The 20,462-nt window shown below is 48.0% G+C and overlaps 1 protein-coding gene across 1 annotated transcript in view; it reads left to right on the top strand.

Annotated features, from left to right (window-relative positions):
- Tln2 (talin 2) overlaps window positions 1-20,462 on the top strand; it is a 419,972-nt gene that overhangs the window by 269,886 nt on the left and 129,624 nt on the right. The window contains exons 15-22 of the mRNA XM_051156732.1: window positions 2,967-3,147; window positions 4,479-4,592; window positions 7,668-7,776; window positions 9,117-9,325; window positions 9,814-9,912; window positions 14,655-14,822; window positions 16,239-16,533; window positions 18,884-19,050. Of these exons, the coding sequence (XP_051012689.1) occupies window positions 2,967-3,147; window positions 4,479-4,592; window positions 7,668-7,776; window positions 9,117-9,325; window positions 9,814-9,912; window positions 14,655-14,822; window positions 16,239-16,533; window positions 18,884-19,050 (1,342 nt within the window). The remainder of the gene's footprint in view (window positions 1-2,966; window positions 3,148-4,478; window positions 4,593-7,667; window positions 7,777-9,116; window positions 9,326-9,813; window positions 9,913-14,654; window positions 14,823-16,238; window positions 16,534-18,883; window positions 19,051-20,462) is intronic.

Raw genomic sequence — 20,462 nt, 5'->3', positions numbered from 1 at the left:
GAGCATTTCGTGGGGACCCAGTGCACGGCGTGGTGTCCACCCCCATCTTAGGAAGCCGTCGGTCTCCCTGGGTCCTGTTCTGTATCCCTGATGTAAATTTCATGGATCAGGTTATTGCCTCAAAGTCTGTAACCTGGCTTCTGTTTGATTCTGTTCTGGATCTCAGAGGCTGGCCACTGGTGGTGGTGGGGGGGCGGGGATAAGTGTGCACGAAGCACTAACTACATCCACACTCTTCTCACAGGCTGTGAGACAGCAAAGAGACAGGGCTAAGAATTACTCATGTAGCTGGAGAGATGGTCCAGCAGGTAAGAGCACTGGCTGCTCTTCCAGGGGACCCAGGTTCAATTCTTGGCAGGGACATGGCAGCTTTACAACGGCCTATAAGTCTAATTGCTGGGGAATCTGTCACCCTCTTCTGGCTTTCACAGGCACTGGGTGCAAGTGACATACATGCAGGTAAAACACTTATACATATAAAATAGTGAAAACAATTTTTAAAAGAAAAAGAAAAAATGTACTCATAGGAACCATCTTCAGAGCAAATCTGGGGTTTGTTCTTGAATTTTCTGCCTTCGCGACCCCATCTAGAAGTCAGGAGTCACAATAGTATCACCTTGTGTTTGGTTTTGATGATGGAGTCACAAATAACACAAAACATTGGCACATTTTGTTTGCTGTTGTCAAGAATCTTGTAATTTTAAATTCAAAGCTTGAAGCCAGAAAAATATCTCGGCTGTTAAGAGAGCTTGTTCTCACAGAGGACTGGAGTTTGGTTCCCCACACTGGGCTGCTCACAACCAACACAGAACTCCATATTCAGGGGATCTGACGCCCTCTTTTGGCCTCTGTAGTACACACACACACACACACACACACACACACACACACACACACACACACACTTAAAAGTAAAACAAAATTTTGATTCTGAACTCTTAGCTCCATTTATGAATGAGAAAATGGATATAATAAAAGCAAGAAATATCTAGAAAGTGATGCCAGCTGAGAAGTCTGCACAGACACCCTTAAGCTAAACAGATCTTTGTGATAGCTGCTCTTGCCCTCAATTTTATTCTGTGTGTCCATCATGATGTCTCATCTGATCCCAACACAACTTCCTACGTAAGAGAAAGGCAGATGTTGCCACCAAAAAAATCTGTTCCCTGTGAGTACACAGGTTGGAGCTAAACTGGCCATAGCATATTTCAAGGCTATTGGATACTATGGAGGAGGAATCTCCTAAGTCCTTGGACTAATGCCCACCAGATGGAAAGTATGGCGTTTGCGCTTCCTATCAGAGTGACGTGTCTGTTTGGTAGCGTCTTTAGCACATGTGTATCTCAGAAGAGGAGTCCAGGAAGTGTAGAATTGAGGGGTGCCAGGGCCCCGCTTCCCTGGGGCCACCGAGACTTCCTCTACTGTTAGTGCCCTGTCACGGATTTCAGTCAAGATGAGCAGGAGGCATGGTCCAGGTGCTCTACCCCTTAGATCTTCCATGTCTTCACATATGGTTGCTGGCTGAGGTGTAAGAACCTGGCGTCATCTATTCTGAACTCATTTAAAAGGATGTTTTATAGTTATTTTTTACAATTTTGAACATATTATTTATTTTAATCATACTCACCCCGCATTACCTTCTTATCCCATCTTTCTGTTCCCTCTGAACCCTTCTGTCCTCACAGTGCCCCTCCTGCTTTCAGGTCTGTTTCTAGTGACCTACTGAGTGTGACATTGGTTGCTTCCGTACACATGGGAGTGGGGAACATGGGCAACTTACTAGTGTCTACATCACCAAAGAAAAATGGCTCCCCCTTCCTGGGCAAACATCAACTCCCAGTGGCTCCGTGCTAGAATGCCAACACGCTCATTCTTGTGCAGCCGTTGTGCAGCTAGCCACGCCTGCTGTGACTTGTGCGTGCAACAACTTTGTCTTAACCAGCACAGCATTTTGCAGCACTCCTCCTGTCTGCTTGCTTTTTTATGTTTTCCCTCCTCCTCATCCACGATGTTCTCTGAGTCTTGACTCCCCCTCCCCAAGGGGCCTTGACCCCCTCCCCAAAGGGCCTTGACCCCCCCTCCCCAAGGGGCCTTAACCCTCCTCCCCAAGGGCCAAGGCGACACAGATGCTCCGTTCAGGTCTGAGCTCCCAACAGTTGATTTTCTCAGCGCTTTGGCCTGTTAGGGCTCTCCACCGCCCACCACTGCTCACATTTTTTACTTTCTCCAGAGGCCTGTTGCTTGAGATGCTAAGTTGGTTAGCAGGGACAGTCTGACTGTCCCTGCCTCTTGGCACACCTGCGTTCCCCAGAGCCTACTTGTGGCTTCTCCACTGGGTTCCTGAAGAACCGCCCTCCATCTGCCTCCTTACTTCCACATGTGCAAAGTTCTTTTTGCACTCATTTGAAAGCCTTAAGAAGATTGTACGTGTGTGTGTGTGTGTGTGTGTGTGTGTGTGTGTGTATAAATCCTAGTCTCTGATTGGAATCTTTTGGAAAAGATGCAAGAGTCTCTCAAGCCCCCAGAGATGACCAGTGTCCTCTCTGGTCAGTGGACTTGAACTTTTGAGAGGTTTTCCCTAAATTTATTTGCACATTTTTTCCCATCAAGGTGAGGATAGATGACATCCATCTTTGCCTAGAATGGAAACCTGTTGAATGTGTGTGATTGCCCAAGGGAGGGGACAGTATTTCCCAACCATCCCTCGGAACATCATTGCGTCAGGACTGCCATTTGTTTGTCTTGAGAACAAATGAATCATGGAACACCAAGACGCTACCCCATGGAGACATTGACACTGGTCCCAACTGGATTTATCTCAGTTCTGCTCCTGAGTCCGTACCCGCTGCGTGTGCTGTTTAAGTGGTCCCCACATCCTAGGGCAGAGCGCACCTTTGATGCCTTCCCCACCATAGCATCCTGCGCGTGAGTGGCTACCTCCCACTGACCAGCCGTCTCTTCCGCAGATCTACCATCTTGCAGCAGCAGTTCAACCGGACTGGGAAGGCAGAGCATGGCTCGGTGGCACTGCCAGCTGTCATGCGCTCCGGCTCCAGTGGGCCTGAGACTTTCAATGTCGGCAGCATGCCCTCGCCGCAGCAGCAGGTCATGGTTGGACAGATGCACCGAGGACACATGCCTCCGCTGGTGAGACTTCCTGGTCATTTGTTAGCTTCTGTGTCATCAGAGATGGCGACAGGTTCTAAGTGGGAACCCTCTGCCTCCCATCTGAGCCGCAAGTCATCAGCCGTGCATTCCTATAGTTTAGTGGCTATCACCACTCTTTTCTAGAATCGATGGCTAGAGTGTGGGACCTTGTGTTTAGTTACATGTCTCATCCCAGTTACAAAATATGCAACAAAAGCAGCTTATGGAAAGAAGTGGATCTTTTGAGGATGTGGTCCACTGTGATGCAGAAGGGACTGGCCAGGGTGCGAGACTGCTGGTCACACTGCGTCACAGGAGTTAGCAGAGAGGGCTGAATGCTGGTGCTCAGCTCAGGATCCCAACCTGTGTACCAGTGTTACCCACATTTAGAATGGGTCTCCCACCTCAGTTAACCAAATCTAGAAACTGCTCTCCCTCACAGACCTGCCCAGAGGCTTATTGCCAAGGTGATTCTGACTCTATTCCAGTCGGAGATAAAAATTAAACGCCATGAACTTCTTTGTGCTATAGAAACCGAGCCTCATACCCCGCCCCAGCAGCTTCTGGCTGACTGGCCCTGGTGCCCCCACGAAGTGTGAGAAATAGGCAGTCATCCATGACCTGCCTTTGCAACCCAGTCTCGCTGACTCCTTCCTAACTCTTCCGATCCAATACCGATCGGGCCTGCCCTGGGAATCCCTTGCTGTCGGGTTAGTTTTGAGAACTCAAGAGTATCAAAGTTGGGAAGTCCCTCAACTGGGAAAGTACCTCGGCTGTGGCAGCAGAGGCCTGACGTATAATCAAGAACCCACCATACTGAACAGCCATGTGTGTTCTGTGCGTGAGATCTTTGTGCTTCTTTGCTTGGTTTTTCGAGACAGGGTTTCTCTGTGTATGTGTATCCCTGATTGTCCTCGACTCACTCTGTAGACCAGGCTGGCCTTGAACTCACAGAGATCCACCTGCCCCTGCCTCCCTGAGTGCTGGGATTACAGGCGTATGCTGCGTGCCCCACTGTGAGAGATCTTTTATCTATGGTACCCGGAACAACTGTATCCCCTGAGCTCCCCCGTGAAGATGCTCGCCAGCCGTCTCGTCTGCTAATTAAGCTCTCCACACCCTTCTGATTATAAGCCCTTCACTGCAATCACCTTCGCTTTGTGTTCTATTAATATAACGCGCTATTTCTGGCCCTCAGGTTGAAATGGGAGCTAGTTCAGGTGCGTAATGAGATGCGCTCTTGTCGGAGGTTTGGTTTTTGTTCTGTTGTGCAAGGAGGCCCTGTCGTCCCCAGATTCTGCTCACAACTTCGTGCTCCTCTGCCTTTGCAGACTTCAGCGCAGCAAGCCCTTATGGGGACCATCAACACAAGCATGCACGCTGTCCAGCAGGCTCAGGAAGACCTCGGCGAGCTTGACTCACTGCCACCTCTCGGCCAAGACATGGTAAATATCCGTCAGTGTGTGCCATCCTGTGTCTCTGTCCTGCCTCAGAACAAGACTGCATGCTCTGTCTGGATTCTTCTAGATGAAGCTGTCCCCATCTGGCTGACAAGGAAATCTATGTGTCTTGATATACGTTGGGCCTTTGCAGTTCATCGCTCCCAGCTCCTGTGTTCACTGGCATTGTGCCTCTGGGTATCTTACCCCCTCACGCCGTTCTCCTGTCTTCTGTAAACAGGGCTGATGGCGCTGGGTGGTGGTCTAATTCTTAGCATGGGCCTAGCATCTAGGAAGAGCTCAACACAGGAAGCTGGCTTTGTCATTTTAAATGCTGCCAGCAGCTCTCATATTTCAATTTCAGTGCACAATGGGATCTCATGGAAGGCTTATTAAAACTTATCTCTGGGCGCTGGCTATCATCTTCGCTTGTATTCTGCTCTTAGCATGTGTTTTTGATCTAGTGGGTATGGGGTAGGGCCTAGGAATGTGTGTTTCCAACACATTCCCAGGAGTACCGATGCTCCCGTTTGAGTGTTCTGTGGATCCCTGGGTTAGCTATTGTACTACTGAGCCTTGCAGCAGGGTGAGGTGATGAGCATTGGGGCCTTCTCGTAGCTGCTGCTGCTGCTGCTGCTGCTGCTGCTGCTGCCGCTGCTGCTGCTGCTGCACAGAACTGGCAAATACCCCACACTTCAGGTCATGATCTGCATGACAGCGACATTGACATCACCCAGGTTCTTAGGCGAGAAGCAGAAATCACAGGCCTGTCAGCACCGTTTGTCACTGTGCCTGTTAGCCAGCCGTCCCTGTGATCTGTAGGTAGGCTACACTTTGCTGCTGGCTACCAAGTAGCTCCCCCCTTTCCATTTCTCCCTCTCCTTCTTTCTCTGCACCTAATGCACCTAAACCACCTCCAGAGTCTCACAGATAAATGTCAGATTACACACATCAGTCCCTGTGGGCAGGCCTGGGCATCAGCAGGGTGGGTTGGGGGTTGGTTTGGGTTTTTTCTTCTGTTGGGCAGTCTGATGAGGAAACCACTGCTGTAAGACAGAGTGGTGACACTGCAGGGGCTGCAACCAAGATGCCTTCTGCAGCCACATCTTGTCTAGCGGGATCGCTTTTTGAAAGTTGTTCCTGAATCCTGTTGTTTATCGCTATACTGGTGTGTGTGGAGGCTGCGACTGCCCTCTGTTTTGCTTGGGGAACTTGAGAGTAGGAATAAGTAGTGGACTCCCTACCCAGAACACTTGGGAGACAGAACTTTAAAATATGTGGAGGCAATTGTCCCGATTGGCCAGTTCTTGAAGAGTTAGAGGCGCTAAGATAATACATGGTTCCCCTGAGCCTAGATCAGTGTCTTACCTACAGGGCCGTCACTATCGACATAAATAATTATTTGTTAAGTGAGCTTTGAAATGCTAGAAATTAGTTTACTAGCAGGCATACCCAACCTTTTGACATAAGTGAATTACAAAACAACAATAACAGTAATGCACACATACAAGTCTCATAATATTTTAACTAAATTTGCATTATTGCGTTGGGCCACATTCATAGCTATCCTCGAGCACCTTGTCGCCCACCGGCTTCAGGTTGGACACACCTGTTGGGATGAAACAAAATAGAAAAGCTAGGAATGTCTTTTCTCCTATAGTTGGAGAAAGGTGAGGTGCAGGACCCCGGTGTACTTTGCCGTTGTCCCATCACCTGATAGAGGTAAAGCAGACACAGAGCAGGAGCCTTAGCCCATCTTGTCTTCCCAGGCGTACCCGGAAAGAAATGCCACCTGCATACGGCCATGATACATGAGTTTCTCCATGATAGTTCATGTCATGTCAATAGAAAAAAACTTCAGTGTTGGTCAATAGCCTTTGTGGGCTGACGAGCCGGAGTTCTAACTCTGCTCCCTAAAGAAGCAAAGTGAAAATGGCCGTCAAGTGTCCGCGTTAGTGTGCCCACAGAATTATTGTGTAACGCTGATTTTTATCAGCATCTCCTAATTACACATAATAGTGGGTTTGGTTGTGAAATTTTCAGACACATATATATAACATCCTTTGATCATAACTACCCCCGTTGTCTTCTCCCACTCCCACTCATTACTCCTTCACCTCCTGTCGTTATTGTTGCGTGGACCACTGAGTTTGATTAGGGCTACTCTTCGGAGCGTGGGTGAGGGGTCATGCATGGGAGCATGTGCTGCTTATTGGTAGCGGCACCCCTAAAAAAAAAATCTCTCCTCATCCCAGCAACCATTAACTGCCTGTCAGTCCTCTGTGTGGTGGAGGCCTTGTGAGTCTCTCCAGCCTTCCTGATGGACCCAGTCTTGCACAGATTTATTTCAAGTAATACAGCTCTTGATAGACCCAAGAGGGTCATGGCTGTGTTATTCCCAGAGGACAGCATCCTACCGCACTCTACTTGTCTTCCTTTTCTGTTGCTGTGGCACCATGATGAAGGCAATGTAGGCAAGGAAGCATTTAAATAGGCTTATGGTTTCAGAGGGTGAGAGTCCGTCACGCTGGAATGAAGGCGTAGTACAAGGAAGGCCTGAGAGCTCCATCTTGGTCTTCTGAGACCTCAAGCCCTCCCCCAGGGACACGCCTCCTCCAACAAGGCCACACCCTCCTCCAACAAGGCCACACCTCCTAATCCTTACCAAAGAGTACCTCCAACTGGGAGCCGAGTGTGCAAATGCATGAGCCTGTGGGGGACATTCTCGTTCAAACCACGGCACCACTCTTCTCTCCAACTTGTACATGTTTCCCTGTCTTCTGGATGGTCCCTGGATCTTGGAGGAAGTCATATAGTGATCTTCTCAGTTGTATTCGCCAAGAGATAGCCATATCAAATTATTTTTCCTACAAGTTGTAAACTTTTTCTTAATTGTAGTGTAAGATACAGAGAACTTACATGCCTTTCAATGTCTCTGGACACACAGGAAGATTGTTCAGGATGTTGTTTAAGATGATTTGGGCATAGTACAGCCAACTGCTGGTCTCGTATGGGTCAGCTTCCCTGGTCTCCTGGGCAGTTCAGTGCTGTGACTATGTCATTCGTTGTCCTGTTTTACAGGCATCTCGGGTTTGGGTGCAGAACAAAGTGGATGAATCCAAACACGAAATCCACTCTCAAGTCGATGCTATCACAGCCGGAACAGCTTCCGTTGTCAACCTCACGGCTGGTGAGTCCCTGAGTAACTTGGGCTATACTGTGTGTGTGTGTGTGTGTGTGTGTGTGTGTGTGTGTGTGTGTGTGTGTGTGTGTTCATTCTTTCACTGAAGCAATAGATTCTATACTGTGAGAAGACCGTCTATTTTTAGACATCTGGCCTGTTTTAAGCATGTACTCCAAGTGATCCAAGAGAAATGTAAGAAACATCTCATTCCTTTTTGTTGATGTTATGTACCATTAAAAAGCACTTACTCAGCGCTGTTCATTGTCCGTCAGCCTGTGAACATACTTGAAAGTCTGTGAGGCCAGTTTCTCCCTTAGGGAGTTTACAGTCTAGAAAGGATCTGGACGTGTCAAGCATACATCCTTTGCCTGTCTTGTCCAGCAGTTGGCTCATCTGGGGTAGCCTGGCTCCCAGCCTCACACCGTCTGGTGAGAGCCAGGAAATGCTTAGGCTTTTGTCTGGGGTGTACCAGGGTTTCAGGGGCAGACTGACCCCTGGGCTGGGGTCATGGGACACCGCTGCATGCTTTGGAGTCTGAGTTGTGTGCATTTCTTTGTGGGTGCCAGGAGGCAACTTCAGGTGCCCCTCCTCGAGCAGTCCTTGTTGAGATGGCTACCTCATTGGCCTGAAACTCTGCAAGTAGTCCAGGCTAGCTGCCAGCGGGTCTAGCAGATCCACTTGTCTCCACTTCCCCAGCCCTAGGACTACAAGTTTATACCATCATGACTTGCTTTTTTTTTTTTTTTTTTTTTTTTTAACACACAGGTCCTGGGGATTAAGCTTGGGTCTTCGTATTTGCAAGGAAAATGCTTTGCTTTTTTTTTTTTTTTTTTCCATTTTTAATTTTCAGCTATATTCACATCGCAGGGTGGGGCTCCACACATGTGCCACAGTGCACATGTGGAGAGCAGAGGGTGAGTTTCAGGAGTTAGATCTCTCTTTTCACCATTCAGGTTGTGAGGGACTAATACAGTGTCATCAGGCTTGGCAAGCACCGATACCCGCCCGCTAGGCCGTCTCACTGACCCCCACTTTGAAATTTATAATATATATATATTTTTTTATACCAGAGTACACTATATTTAATCATTTTCAACACCCTCCCGCACACACCATTTCTTCCCATTAGCCATCTTGAACTCAAGACCCTTTGCTTTGGAATTCTAAAGGACCCTTGTTCACTGTTCCAGTATTGTGAGACCTCCAGGTGCAAGGGCCTTAGTGAAGCCTCCTGGGAGTCAGGGTGATGTCTGCATTTGGTACCTGCATGATTGCAGCCCGCGGGCCTTTGCCAACAGGACTTTTGAGAAGGTCTCATTGGGACTCTCCTTTGCTCTTGGCCTCAGGTGACCCTGCAGACACTGACTACACGGCTGTGGGCTGTGCGATCACTACAATTTCTTCTAACCTGACCGAAATGTCCAAGGGCGTCAAGCTGCTGGCGGCCCTCATGGACGATGATGTGGGCAGTGGGGAAGACCTTCTCAGAGCTGCCAGGACCCTCGCCGGAGCCGTCTCTGATTTGCTGAAGGCTGTGCAGCCTACTTCTGGAGAGGTGAGCCCTAAGGGCCCATAGTGCCATTCAGATAAGACACATGTGTCCCTTCAGGTCTGTGAAGCTCTGCCTTCCTAAAAGGTTTCTGCTTGTGCTCTCATGGCAAAGTACCACAGGGTAGTCTTGAGAGTCGCTGAAGCGGCTCAGAGCCTGTGGTTCGGCCCCTGGGAGGCTGCGCTGTTAGTAGAAAGCCATGCCCAACGAAGGGCATACATGCAGGTTGCAACTGAACTCCTGTATAAACCAGCTTTGTTCTAATTGTGCCAGACTCATTCATTGCAAGTTTCAGGCACTTCCACCTGTTACCGGTTGATGAGCGTTTCCTTGCGTCTCTCTCACCAGGATACTTTGTTTTCTCCTATCTGCCATATTACTTCATTTGTGTGTGTGAGGAGCTGATTGGCTCGATTCCCCCCTATACTGCTGTGTGGTGAGACACAGGATGAAACCCGTTTTCTTTCCAACCGGGTCATGTTATCTGTTTGCAGCCTCGACAGACTGTTTTGACGGCTGCAGGGAGCATCGGCCAAGCCAGTGGAGATCTCCTGAGACAGATCGGAGAGGACGAGACAGATGAGAGATTCCAAGTAAGATGCCTGCGGCTCCCCAGTCTGCGGAGGGACGCTGAGGGACGAGTCTGACCTCGGAGGGAAGGTTTATTAAAACACAGGAGCAGTCTTTCTGGGTTGTTGGGAGTAAGATCGAAGGTGGTAACTTGAGTAGTGTGGTCTTCTAGGGTCAATTAAATGTATATATATTTTAAATGAAAAACGCAGGTCACTTGTATTATGTATCACCCGCTAAAAGCACCTACTTAGCCTTTCTAGTCATTGACAAAAAAAGTGGATAAAGTAATTATGAATCTCTTTCTATTGGCCACCCCACCTGCATCCTTAGCATTCTCAGCAAATCTTGTTTATTTTTGTGGGGAGTAGTCAGCCTCTGGTGTCATTTCTCAGGACGCTGTCCACCTTGTTTTTGTTTTTGAGATAGAGTTTCTCACTAGGACCTGGGAGTTGTTGATTGACAGGCTGGCTAGCAGTCAGGTGCCAAAGATCTGCCTCCCTCAGCCTCCGCGGCACTGGGGTTACACATTTACACCACTGGGCGCACTGAGCTATATCTCCCACTCTGGCCTTTACTTTTTAAAAAGTGTTTTCGAAATCATTGTATTTCTTAAGGTAGCATCTGAGTATTTAACTCAGACTAATCCAGCAAGCCCTTGGTGACTGGGCTCAGATCTTTTGTTTTAGCCACAGCCGAGAGTTTAGGTGTACTCCGTCCCAACCGAGGAGTCGTTTTGTGACCCTTTCCAATACGAGAGTCTTGTGCTGCTCATCCTCTGCTGAGCAGCTGCTGCTACTGTTTGCAGCTGCCTTGATTCGCTGCCAGTCTCACCACATCGAAGCTCAGACAAGATCTCAGCTTGCCTGGCCCCCCTAACCCCACTCCGGATGTGTTGAGGAGTAAGGCTGAGGCTCTAGGCCAGGGTGAGCTATGCTCATATACTTGGGGTTAGGGCCCCTTACTCCTCTTTAAACGTCTCCGATTTTACAAGTAAGACTTAAGTCCATCCCGGTTAGAATGTTTAATTTCTCAGCTAGGCTTCCTGAAGAATACATTTATCCAAATCTATCTTTCATTGTATGATGATTCAATTGAATTTCACTGGCCTTTACTTTTTTCAAATTTATCTTTATTTTATCTGCATTGGTGTTTTGCCTATACGTATGTCCATGTGAGAATGCCAGATCTTAGAGTTATGGTTGTGTGGGTGTTAGGATTTGAACCCAGATCCTCTGGAAGAACAGTCAGTGGCCTTTACTTTTTCCTGTTTTATTTACTTAGTTTATTTTTGTTTATGGATGTGTGTATCTGTGTGCCCATTTTCATGTGCAGGAGGATACCAGAAGAAGGTGTCAAGTCCCCTGGAGGTAGAGTTAGAGTCAGTTTTAAACCACCCAAGCTGGGTTGTGGGAACCGAACTGAGGTCCTCTGCAACAACAGCAAGCAATCCTAACCACTCCTTTATTTCAGCCTTTTCAGTGTGGTCTCAGGGAGCGTGAGCTGGCTTCAATCTTACTCTCTGTCTGAGGCTGACTGTGACCTTCAGATCACCCTGCTGTCATCTCCTGCATATTGTGATTAAAGGCGTGTCCCACCATGCCTTGCTTATGTGGTGCTGGGAAAAGACTCCATCAATGCTAGGCAAGCATTCTACCAGCTGAGCTATATCCCCAATCCTGGCCTTTACTTTAAAAAAAAAAAAAAAATGTTTTCTAATTTTTGTGTCATAAAGCAATCTATACCTATATGTGAAACACAGACTTAGAGTGTAAAATACAAATTTCAAATGTATGAGAACTGACACCAGCTGGGCGTGGTGGTGCACACCTGTAATCCCAGCACTCTGGGAGGCAGAGGCAGGCAGATCTCTGTGAGTTCGAGGCCAGCCTGGTCTACAAAGCAAGTCCAGGACAGCCAGGGCTACACAGAGAAAACCTGTCTCAAACGAACAAACAAACAATCAAACAAACAAACAAGAACTGACACCACGTATATCACCAAATTCAGAAGAATAACATCTGTTTTTAAAAGATTTATTTCTGTATATGAGTTCTTTTTTTTTTTTTTCCTATGTATATCTGTACTCCGGAGAGGATATCAGGTCCCATTATAGATGTTGTAAACTATTATATAGCTGCTGGGGTTTGAACTCAGGACCTCTAGAGGAGAAGCCAGTGCCCTCAACAGGCTGAGCCATCTCTCTAACCTGGAAAAACAAACATCTTTTTATCACCCACTTGGTACCCTCAGTACACCCTTCCCACAGTGGAAAAGGATGCATTTCTGGCTACGTCCCCTCTGACCACCTCTTCATTGGCCAATATTATACCAGCATGTATTGGCCAGATATTACAGTAGCATGCCGTTGCCTAGGGAGATGTCGTCAGCTTTTCCTCCCTCAGCTTCTCCTGGCCATGGTGGTGTTTTACCTCATGGGCGGCCCTTTTGTGTGACACTGGTCTTAGTTAGGGTTACGATTGGCTGCGCCAAAACATCATGGCTCAAGCAAAGTCCTTTGTGACCGTTGTGGCTGTGGGTGACCCAGTCTTGGTCCCTGTATAAGCAGATGGGTTCTTATGTGAAGGAATGCTCTGGTCGGCTTCAGAAAGTTATGCCTAACAGTGTCGTTAGTAAATTGTGGCTTTTAACCTGAATTCAGAGACAAACGTCCAAGTCACTGGGGCGCTGTAAAGGGAGGCATATTGGGAACAGTTCTTGGAAGCTGTGCAGCAGACAAGCATCACGTAACTCCTGAAAGCTTCGCGTGCCACAGACCCAGGGAAGGCCACCGTGCATGGTTCCTTTAAGGCCACTTTGTTTTTGTCAATTTTAAAATGAGGTTTTGAGGACTTTTTCGTTATTTTATTACATGTGTGTGTGTGTGTGTGTGTGTACACACACTTACCACTTCATACATGTGGAGGTCAGAGGCAACTCGGGGAGCCCATTCTCCTTGTCAACCACGTGGGCCGCAGAGAGCAAGCTCTGGTCACCGGGCACAACAGCCAGTGTCTGTTCTGTAAGGAGCCATCTCTCCAGCCCCAACTCAGCTTCTGTAGCTTTTAGAGTTGCTTGAGCCGAGTGTATTCCTCAACACAGGAAACTGCACAGGACAAACACACTCACCAACATATTTCCTCATAAAATCTCTCATTGTAGAGACCCTATGGCTATCCTTGGCGTTGAGAACCAAAGGTGCTTTTTTTAATGTTATCTGATGAATAACTAAAGGCTTTTTCCTGGGGAGCAAAGCCTTGACATGCTTGCTCAGAGCAACAATGGCTTGGATGTGAGAGAAGGCGTTTCTGAATTAAATAAGCTGCTTTCAATATCTGCAGCGCTGAAGTAAACTAAATGTGAAAGTGGCTCTTCTTCAGGTTAAACAGACAGGTGACAGACCTGACAGTCCCAGTCACAGGATTCTCCCTCCTGCAGGCAAGAGCGCCTTTTATAAGCTGAGCTTAAAATTCTGCTCTCCTAGCCTCTGTAGTCAGAGAGGGTTGTTGTTGTTTTCATATAGGGTTTCATGGCATCCAAGCTGGCCTACAAGTTAGACTAGCCCAAGATGACCTTGAACTTCGGTCCTCTGGCCTGGGCCCTGTCCCAGGTCCCCTGGCCCACCTCCCAAGTGCTGGGATTCCAGGCAGGCGTGGCCCCCAGGCTTCCATCTGGCAGCTGAGGCACGCTCCCTGCACCCCACCCTCTTGCCGCTAGTTCATTTATGCAAGCTCTCTTCTACTTTGCATAATCCAATCCCTATGCAGAAGGTTCCGGCTGCTGAGGATAAATTATGTTCAGAGCAGTCTTTGGCTCTCCAGCTGCAGGAACTGGGGCCAGCAGTGTGTCCGTGTGTGTCCTACATTGCCCTCTGGAGGCAGAGGAGCAGCTGGCTTGTGGAGCAGAATATGGATGCTTGTGCAAGCCAGGCACCCAAAGGATGGATACGTTTTCACCGTACTCTGAGGGTGTGATGATTTCATGCCTACCTACGGCGGTATTGGTGGCCTCTGAGGACATGTTCAGCTTCTCCTGGTGTCACCTATCTGTCACACATACAAGAGTCAAGAGTCCGTGTGAGAACATGAGTGTAAATCTGCAGCTAAATCATTTCTGTTGACTCTGCTTTATTTATTTATTTATTTATTTTTACTTTCATGCTGTGTGTGTGTGTGTGTGTGTGTGTGTGTGTGGTGTTTTGGGGTGATCTTTATGTGTGCTTACATGTGCATGCATGCGTTTGTTGGGTAGGCATGCACATATGTGTAGACTGATTAGACATATACTCACTGATTAGGCTAGGCAGGCTGGCCGGCGAGCTCCAAGGACCTGCCTGGCTCTGGCTTGACAGCACATTTCAAATGCGTGCACTTTGCCAGTGGCTTTCTATATGTGTGCTAGGGATCCAGCCTCAGGTCCAGCTGCCTGCACTATATTGACTGAGCTATCTTCCCAGCCCCCAATATCCTTTATGCAGAAACCTGTGTGCTACTCACTGTCCACAGGGACACATATTGTTACTTGGATACAAGTTTTGCTTTTTTTTTGGTTCTGTTTTGCTTTTAGTTTCTTGAGAGGATAAGTTGGCATTTAAAAAAAATTAAGGAGGAAAATATTGAGGCGATGAAAGTAAAAACCAAATGGAATTTTAACAGAAACTTTGGGCGTACGCCACACAAGCTTTAGTGTTTGAAGGGTGGTTTTAAAACAAAAATAAATAAACAAATGAATGGATGAATGAGTAGCTTTGGCCCCCTTTTCTTAGGATGTCTTAATGAGCCTGGCTAAAGCTGTTGCCAACGCTGCTGCCATGCTGGTACTCAAGGCGAAGAATGTTGCCCAGGTGGCTGAAGACACCGTCCTACAGAACAGGGTGATCGCCGCAGCCACCCAGTGTGCCCTCTCCACCTCCCAGCTTGTGGCATGTGCTAAGGTAAGTCAGCTGGCATGCCAGTCCTGCCTACAGTGCCGTATACTCTTACCTGCCACCAGTCATTACATAGCCCGAGGTCTGGAGCTTGCTTCACACGGCTGCTTTGGGAGGACATAAGAGGATTGGTTGGTTGGTTGGTTGTTTTGTTTTCTTGTTTTCTTTGCAAGGGGCGTGGGGGTGGAGACAATGTCTTACAATGTACCTTGGTTCTCCTGAAACTATCTATGGGAGATTACACTGGCCCTGAGCTCACAGAGGTCTGTCTGCTCCTGCTTCTGTCTCCCAAAGACTAAAGTCAAAGTTGTGCACCACGACACTCAGCCAGACGTGACAGGATTTTTGGTATATGCAGTCTAATTCTGCTTTTACTATTGGCAAAATTCTGTGTCTCCCTTTGGGCCTCTCAATGCATCTTATTTCCAGTTCATAAAGGAGGCTTTGCACGCCTTTAATCCCAGGCTAGCACTCTGGAGGCAGAGGCCAGTGGATCTCTGTGAGTTCAAAGGCCAGCTTGTCTGTCTACAGAGCGAGTTCCAAGACAGCCAGGACTACGCAGAGAAACTCTGTCTTTGGGGGGGGGGGGGTGCGGGAAGAGGCTTTGCAATGGGTGGCACATCATGCAGGGGTTCATACTGAACCCACAATTTCTGGGGCTCATCCTAGCCATCCTGATACTGTGAATGGCTCCAGGGTATGTCCACTGTGTCAGAATCACCTGCTTGGGTCTCTTCAGCAGTCCTGCGCATTGTCCACCATTAGCCTTCACTTACGGACGAGAACCCTGAAGCGCCTCCATGCTAGTGAGCACTGTCAGCTATGTAAACAAGCAGCAGAGTTGAGGTTATGACTCAGACCTGCCCGACTCTGGTTGCCCTTCCATTCCATCCTGCCTGTCCGCTTCTCTGAAGTCAGGAAGCTTCTGCTTCTGGGCTTTTCCATCTCGTGCTTTGTAGATCCGTGACTGAAGGGCTGACACATCCCACCCTAGGATAGGATTTGTAGCATCCAGAGGCATCTTTAGCAATCCTCCTGCTGGCCTGGAGTCTACAGGTAACGGACAGACACACAGGCAGAGATTTGGATGCCTTGGGAAAATACGTACACTTCTGGTACATAGTCGCTTTTCTTACCTCAGCCTAGAAGATTCACATAGGATAGCCTGAGAGGAAATGCATCTAAGTAGTAGATATCAGAACTTTGTCCTTGTTTAAGTATTGGATAATAAGGACTGCTGCCATGACTAGTTAGGATTTCTCAGCTCACAAAGAAAGTGTATGAGTGTGGGGTCACCACGGTTGATGAGCTGGGTCCCTGCTTATATGTGCTAAGTGAAGCACAAAAGGTCCTGAGTGAGATGCCAGGCACCCTGGGGCACCAGGAACGTCTACTGCAACGAGCCTTTCTGTGTCTTTCCAGGTCGTGAGCCCCACCATCAGCTCTCCTGTGTGCCAGGAGCAGCTGATCGAGGCTGGGAAGCTGGTGGACCGCTCCGTGGAAAACTGTGTCCGCGCCTGCCAGGCGGCCACCGGGGACAGTGAGCTCCTGAAGCAGGTCAGCGCAGCGGCCAGCGTGGTCAGCCAGGCCCTGCATGACCTCCTGCAGCATGTGCGGCAGTTCGCCAGCCGAGGCGAGCCCATTGGCCGCTACGACCAGGCCACTGACACCATCATGTGTGTCACCGAGAGCATCTTCAGTTCCATGGGCGATGCTGGTGAGGCACTGGCTTGGGAGAGGGGCGTTGGACAGGTTTGGTGACAGCCATGTAACTAGCAAGAGCAACAGCACATCATCCTTTAATCCCAAACTTCCTCATTGGCGAGCAGGGAAAGATCCCAAAGTCCCCACATTCTCCTCCTGAGCCACAGTTAACAACTTCGCCAGAATTTCGTTCTTTGAGTTCACAATGTTAATAAGGCCCTTTTCCCCACATGCAGGACGTAGTTGGTAAAATCAGATTGGCCACAAAGGAAACAGGAACAAAGCCTGAGATGAAGACATTTATTTAGAGGTCCATTAGACATCTCCCCCACGCTCACTGCAGAGAGCCAGGAGGGATGGTAGACAGTGGAGGAGATCAAAGGAGGGGTCCAGACCACAGCCCTTGCTAGCATTTCCTGGGGAGACACAGCAACACTTTAATATACTGTAATATATTTGTGCTGTAAGTTAAAATTATATATGCAGTGTGCTTCTCCATCTGTTGAGAAGTAAACTGTTCTGAATTTATCTGTCACTATGGACTCTTGATCCACAGAACTGACTACTTGATTTTTTTACTGATATGTGGCAGAATGGCTCCGATATTGGATGAGTTAACATACTCATCACCTCACAATTCCTCTCATTGATCAGAAGGCTGTGTGTAGAGGAACAGATGGAGGCCCCTTCAGAGTTCATAGAAATACAATTGTGTAATACATACTATGAGCTTTTCCATGTCTGCTTATGCATTTGTGTACCTCTGTCTCCTGAGTGTTGTTTTTTATGACAGTATAGTATTCCATTTTGGAGGCATTATCATATGCTTAGCCGATTATCTGCTTTTCTCAGGGCTCTGGCTGCATGCTAGACAAGCACTCCACCCCTGAGCTTAGCCTCTGGCCCTTTAGTGATTACCTGGTAATAGACATTTAGTTTCCCAGTTTGTTTTTGTTTTATAAAAATGTTCCTACATAGAATCTTCTTGAAAATGTATCTTCCCTTGCTTTCCAAGTTTGGTATGTGGCAGCAATGCTTATCTGTGGAATTGCCCAGCCAACAGATAGATGGATTTTGAAGGTTAAACTTCTTCATGAAATTTCTTTCCGAAAAGGATTTGCAACCCCACCAGCTGCCTGTAAGAGGTCTGCTTCCAAGCCTGGCATGGTGGCGCACGCCTTTAATCCCAACACTTGGGAGGCAGAGGCAGGCAGATCGCTGTGAGCTTGAGGCCAGCCTGGTTTACAAAGTGAGTCTAGGACAGCCAAGGCTACACAAAGAGACCCTGTCTCAAAAAACCAAAAAAAAAAAAGAAAAAAGGTCTGCTTCCTCTTACTTGCCAGTACACAACCATGCTTTCTAACAAAGTCTGGAAGGCAGTCCTGTTGCTTGGCTTGGTTTTGGAGACAGACTCTCCTCTGTAGTCAGGGCTGGCCTTGGCCTTGTGATACTGCATTTTGGCCGGCGATGTCCATGGATTCCAGGTAGTTGTTGAGGATGCCATCTTGTGTTCTTTCACATGTTTCTTAAGCCGCCAGAAAATCTGGAGTGCTGCACACACTTGCATTTCCTGCTGATGGTCTTCTCATTTGAGGCTTATTTTATGTAAACCTTTTATTTTAGAATAATAGCTCTAGCTTTTCTTTTTTAAAAACTCGCAGAGCAAACAGAGTACCATCTTTCCTCTTCTCCTGTTCCTAACATCTTCTAGAACTTGTGGCACACTTGTCAAAGCATTTGTGGACATGTTCCTGTTAGCCACCCATAGCATTCGAATTTCACCAGTTTTCCCACCTGTGTCTTTTTCCTGCTCCCCCCGCCTCCCACTGCCATCAAGATCACCACACTGACTTTAGCACATGGCTGTATGTAAAAAAATCTTGTCGTCCCTCAAAAAACTTTGGGAGAGGAACCAGTTCTTTCCCTGGGTTGGGTTTATTTGTAATGTTATGTGTTAACAGCCTTGCCTCTTCCAAAAGAAAGTTGAAATAGACTTTTGTCAAGTCATATGCACAGCAGGGACAAATGGTTACTAATAAAAGCTCCAAATGAGGAGCCGGGGATGTAGCTCGGTTTGGTAGGCTGCCAGTCTGATGCACAAGAAAGCCTTGGGCTCAGCTTCCAGCACCTCATAAACCAGGCATGGTGGTGCAGGCCTGTAGTCCCAGCCCTGAGGAGCTGGAGGCAAGAGGGCTAGCTGACCCAAACCATCCCTGGCTATATAGTGGGTTAGAGGTTGACCTGATGCACATGAAACCAAACAAATAACAACAACAGTTTTAAAAAAATCCTTCCTGACAGTTGAGGCCAGTGCTCAGACAGAAGAGTAAATAAACAACCAAACTTGCCGTCCTGTCTTCCAGGTGAGATGGTGCGCCAAGCCCGGGTACTGGCCCAGGCTACGTCGGATCTTGTCAATGCCATGAGGTCAGATGCGGAGGCTGAGATTGACATGGAAAATTCCAAGAAGCTCCTGGCAGCCGCAAAGCTCTTAGCCGACTCTACTGCCCGCATGGTGGAAGCTGCAAAGGTAGGGTGCTTGGTCTCTGGGCTTGAAATGTAAACACTATTGAGTGTTAGGGTCTGACACTTACCTCCGAAGGTGAAGGGCAAAGTGCGGATTTCCCCTTGCTGAAAACCCGAGTGGCTTTATAACTCTTAACACACTTAGGGTAGCGGAGGGGTTGTCGAACACGAGGAAGAGGTGCTGGCTCGGTGCAGGCAGCAAAGCAGAGCTACTATTGCCAACACCGTGAGTGTTCTCATTGCTGCAACAAAGTGCCCGATGCCCTTCATGCCAGCAGGAACAGTCGGTGGCCGGTCATCACAAGGCAGAGAGGTGGATGTTGGTACTCGGCTGCCTCTCCATTTTCAATTTAGTCTGGGACCCCAGTCCACAGAATGAGGCTGCTCGCACTTAGGGTGGGTCTTCCCTCCTTAACTGATTCGGTCTAGAAACTCCCTCACAGACACACCCACAGGGTTGTTTCCATGGTGACTCTACATCCTCCCCTCCCCTCAGCCCCCCATAAAGTGGGCGATCAAAATTACCAGTCATATATTGTCTCAAAGGGAGAAGAAAAGTACCTTCTCCGTGTATTAACTTTAGCCTTTCCCAACTAAAGAATCCTACGTATCTAAGTAAGCCTGAAAAGATTCTGAGGGCAGGTTCAGCTAAAGTGCCATGGTGTGAGGGCTGTGGACCTACGGGAGGGACACCGATGACAGCTGTGTCGGCACCGTGCTTTTCTGCCATCCAAGGACACTAGTGTCGCTCTTTAGCACAGTTGGATACCATCTGTGTCTCGGTTCTCCAAGCATACCCTAAAGGACACAATTTTATTGCATGGCCTTTCGCAAACTTTGCATGGGCTCTCTTTGCAGACCATAACCCTGTGACCCTGTGACCCTGTGACTCTGTGACCTCTCTGCCCCCTCCCATCGTGCTCCATTTAAGTACTTGATTTTCCAGCAGAGCTTCACTTTTCATATTTACTATTGTCTTGGAATGTTCCAGCAGTGACACGAAGACATGGACCATCCAAGTGTCTATCATACCAGTTACGATAAAAATGTCCCTTGAGACAGACTTATTTTGCGCTTTTCTCTATACCCAATGCAGGGAGATTTACCAGAGCCTCAGTTTTCAAGTAAAAAATTTAAATTGACTCCTAATAGCACATACCGGTGTCCATCGCTCCGTGCACTGTTTCACACTGGGTGGTTAAGTTGTTCTCCGCCGTAGATCCCTCTGCACGACCGGACTTTAGAGTTCACTTCCCTTCCCACCTACACCATGAAGTTTCTCACTATTATCCATCTGTCGTCTGTCTGTCTGTCTGTCTGTCTTTCCTCTCACTCCATCCTTCTCTGGTAAGGACCATTCTACTTTCTCCTACAGTGAGATTTATTCCTTTTCTTTCCTTTGTGTTGACATTTTAG

Source organism: Acomys russatus, chromosome 14, assembly GCF_903995435.1.
Source record: "Acomys russatus chromosome 14, mAcoRus1.1, whole genome shotgun sequence".
Lineage (NCBI taxonomy): Eukaryota > Metazoa > Chordata > Mammalia > Rodentia > Muridae > Acomys > Acomys russatus.
The sequence above is the reverse complement of the archived record's forward strand: the minus strand, read 5'-3'. Positions and strand labels throughout refer to the sequence as shown.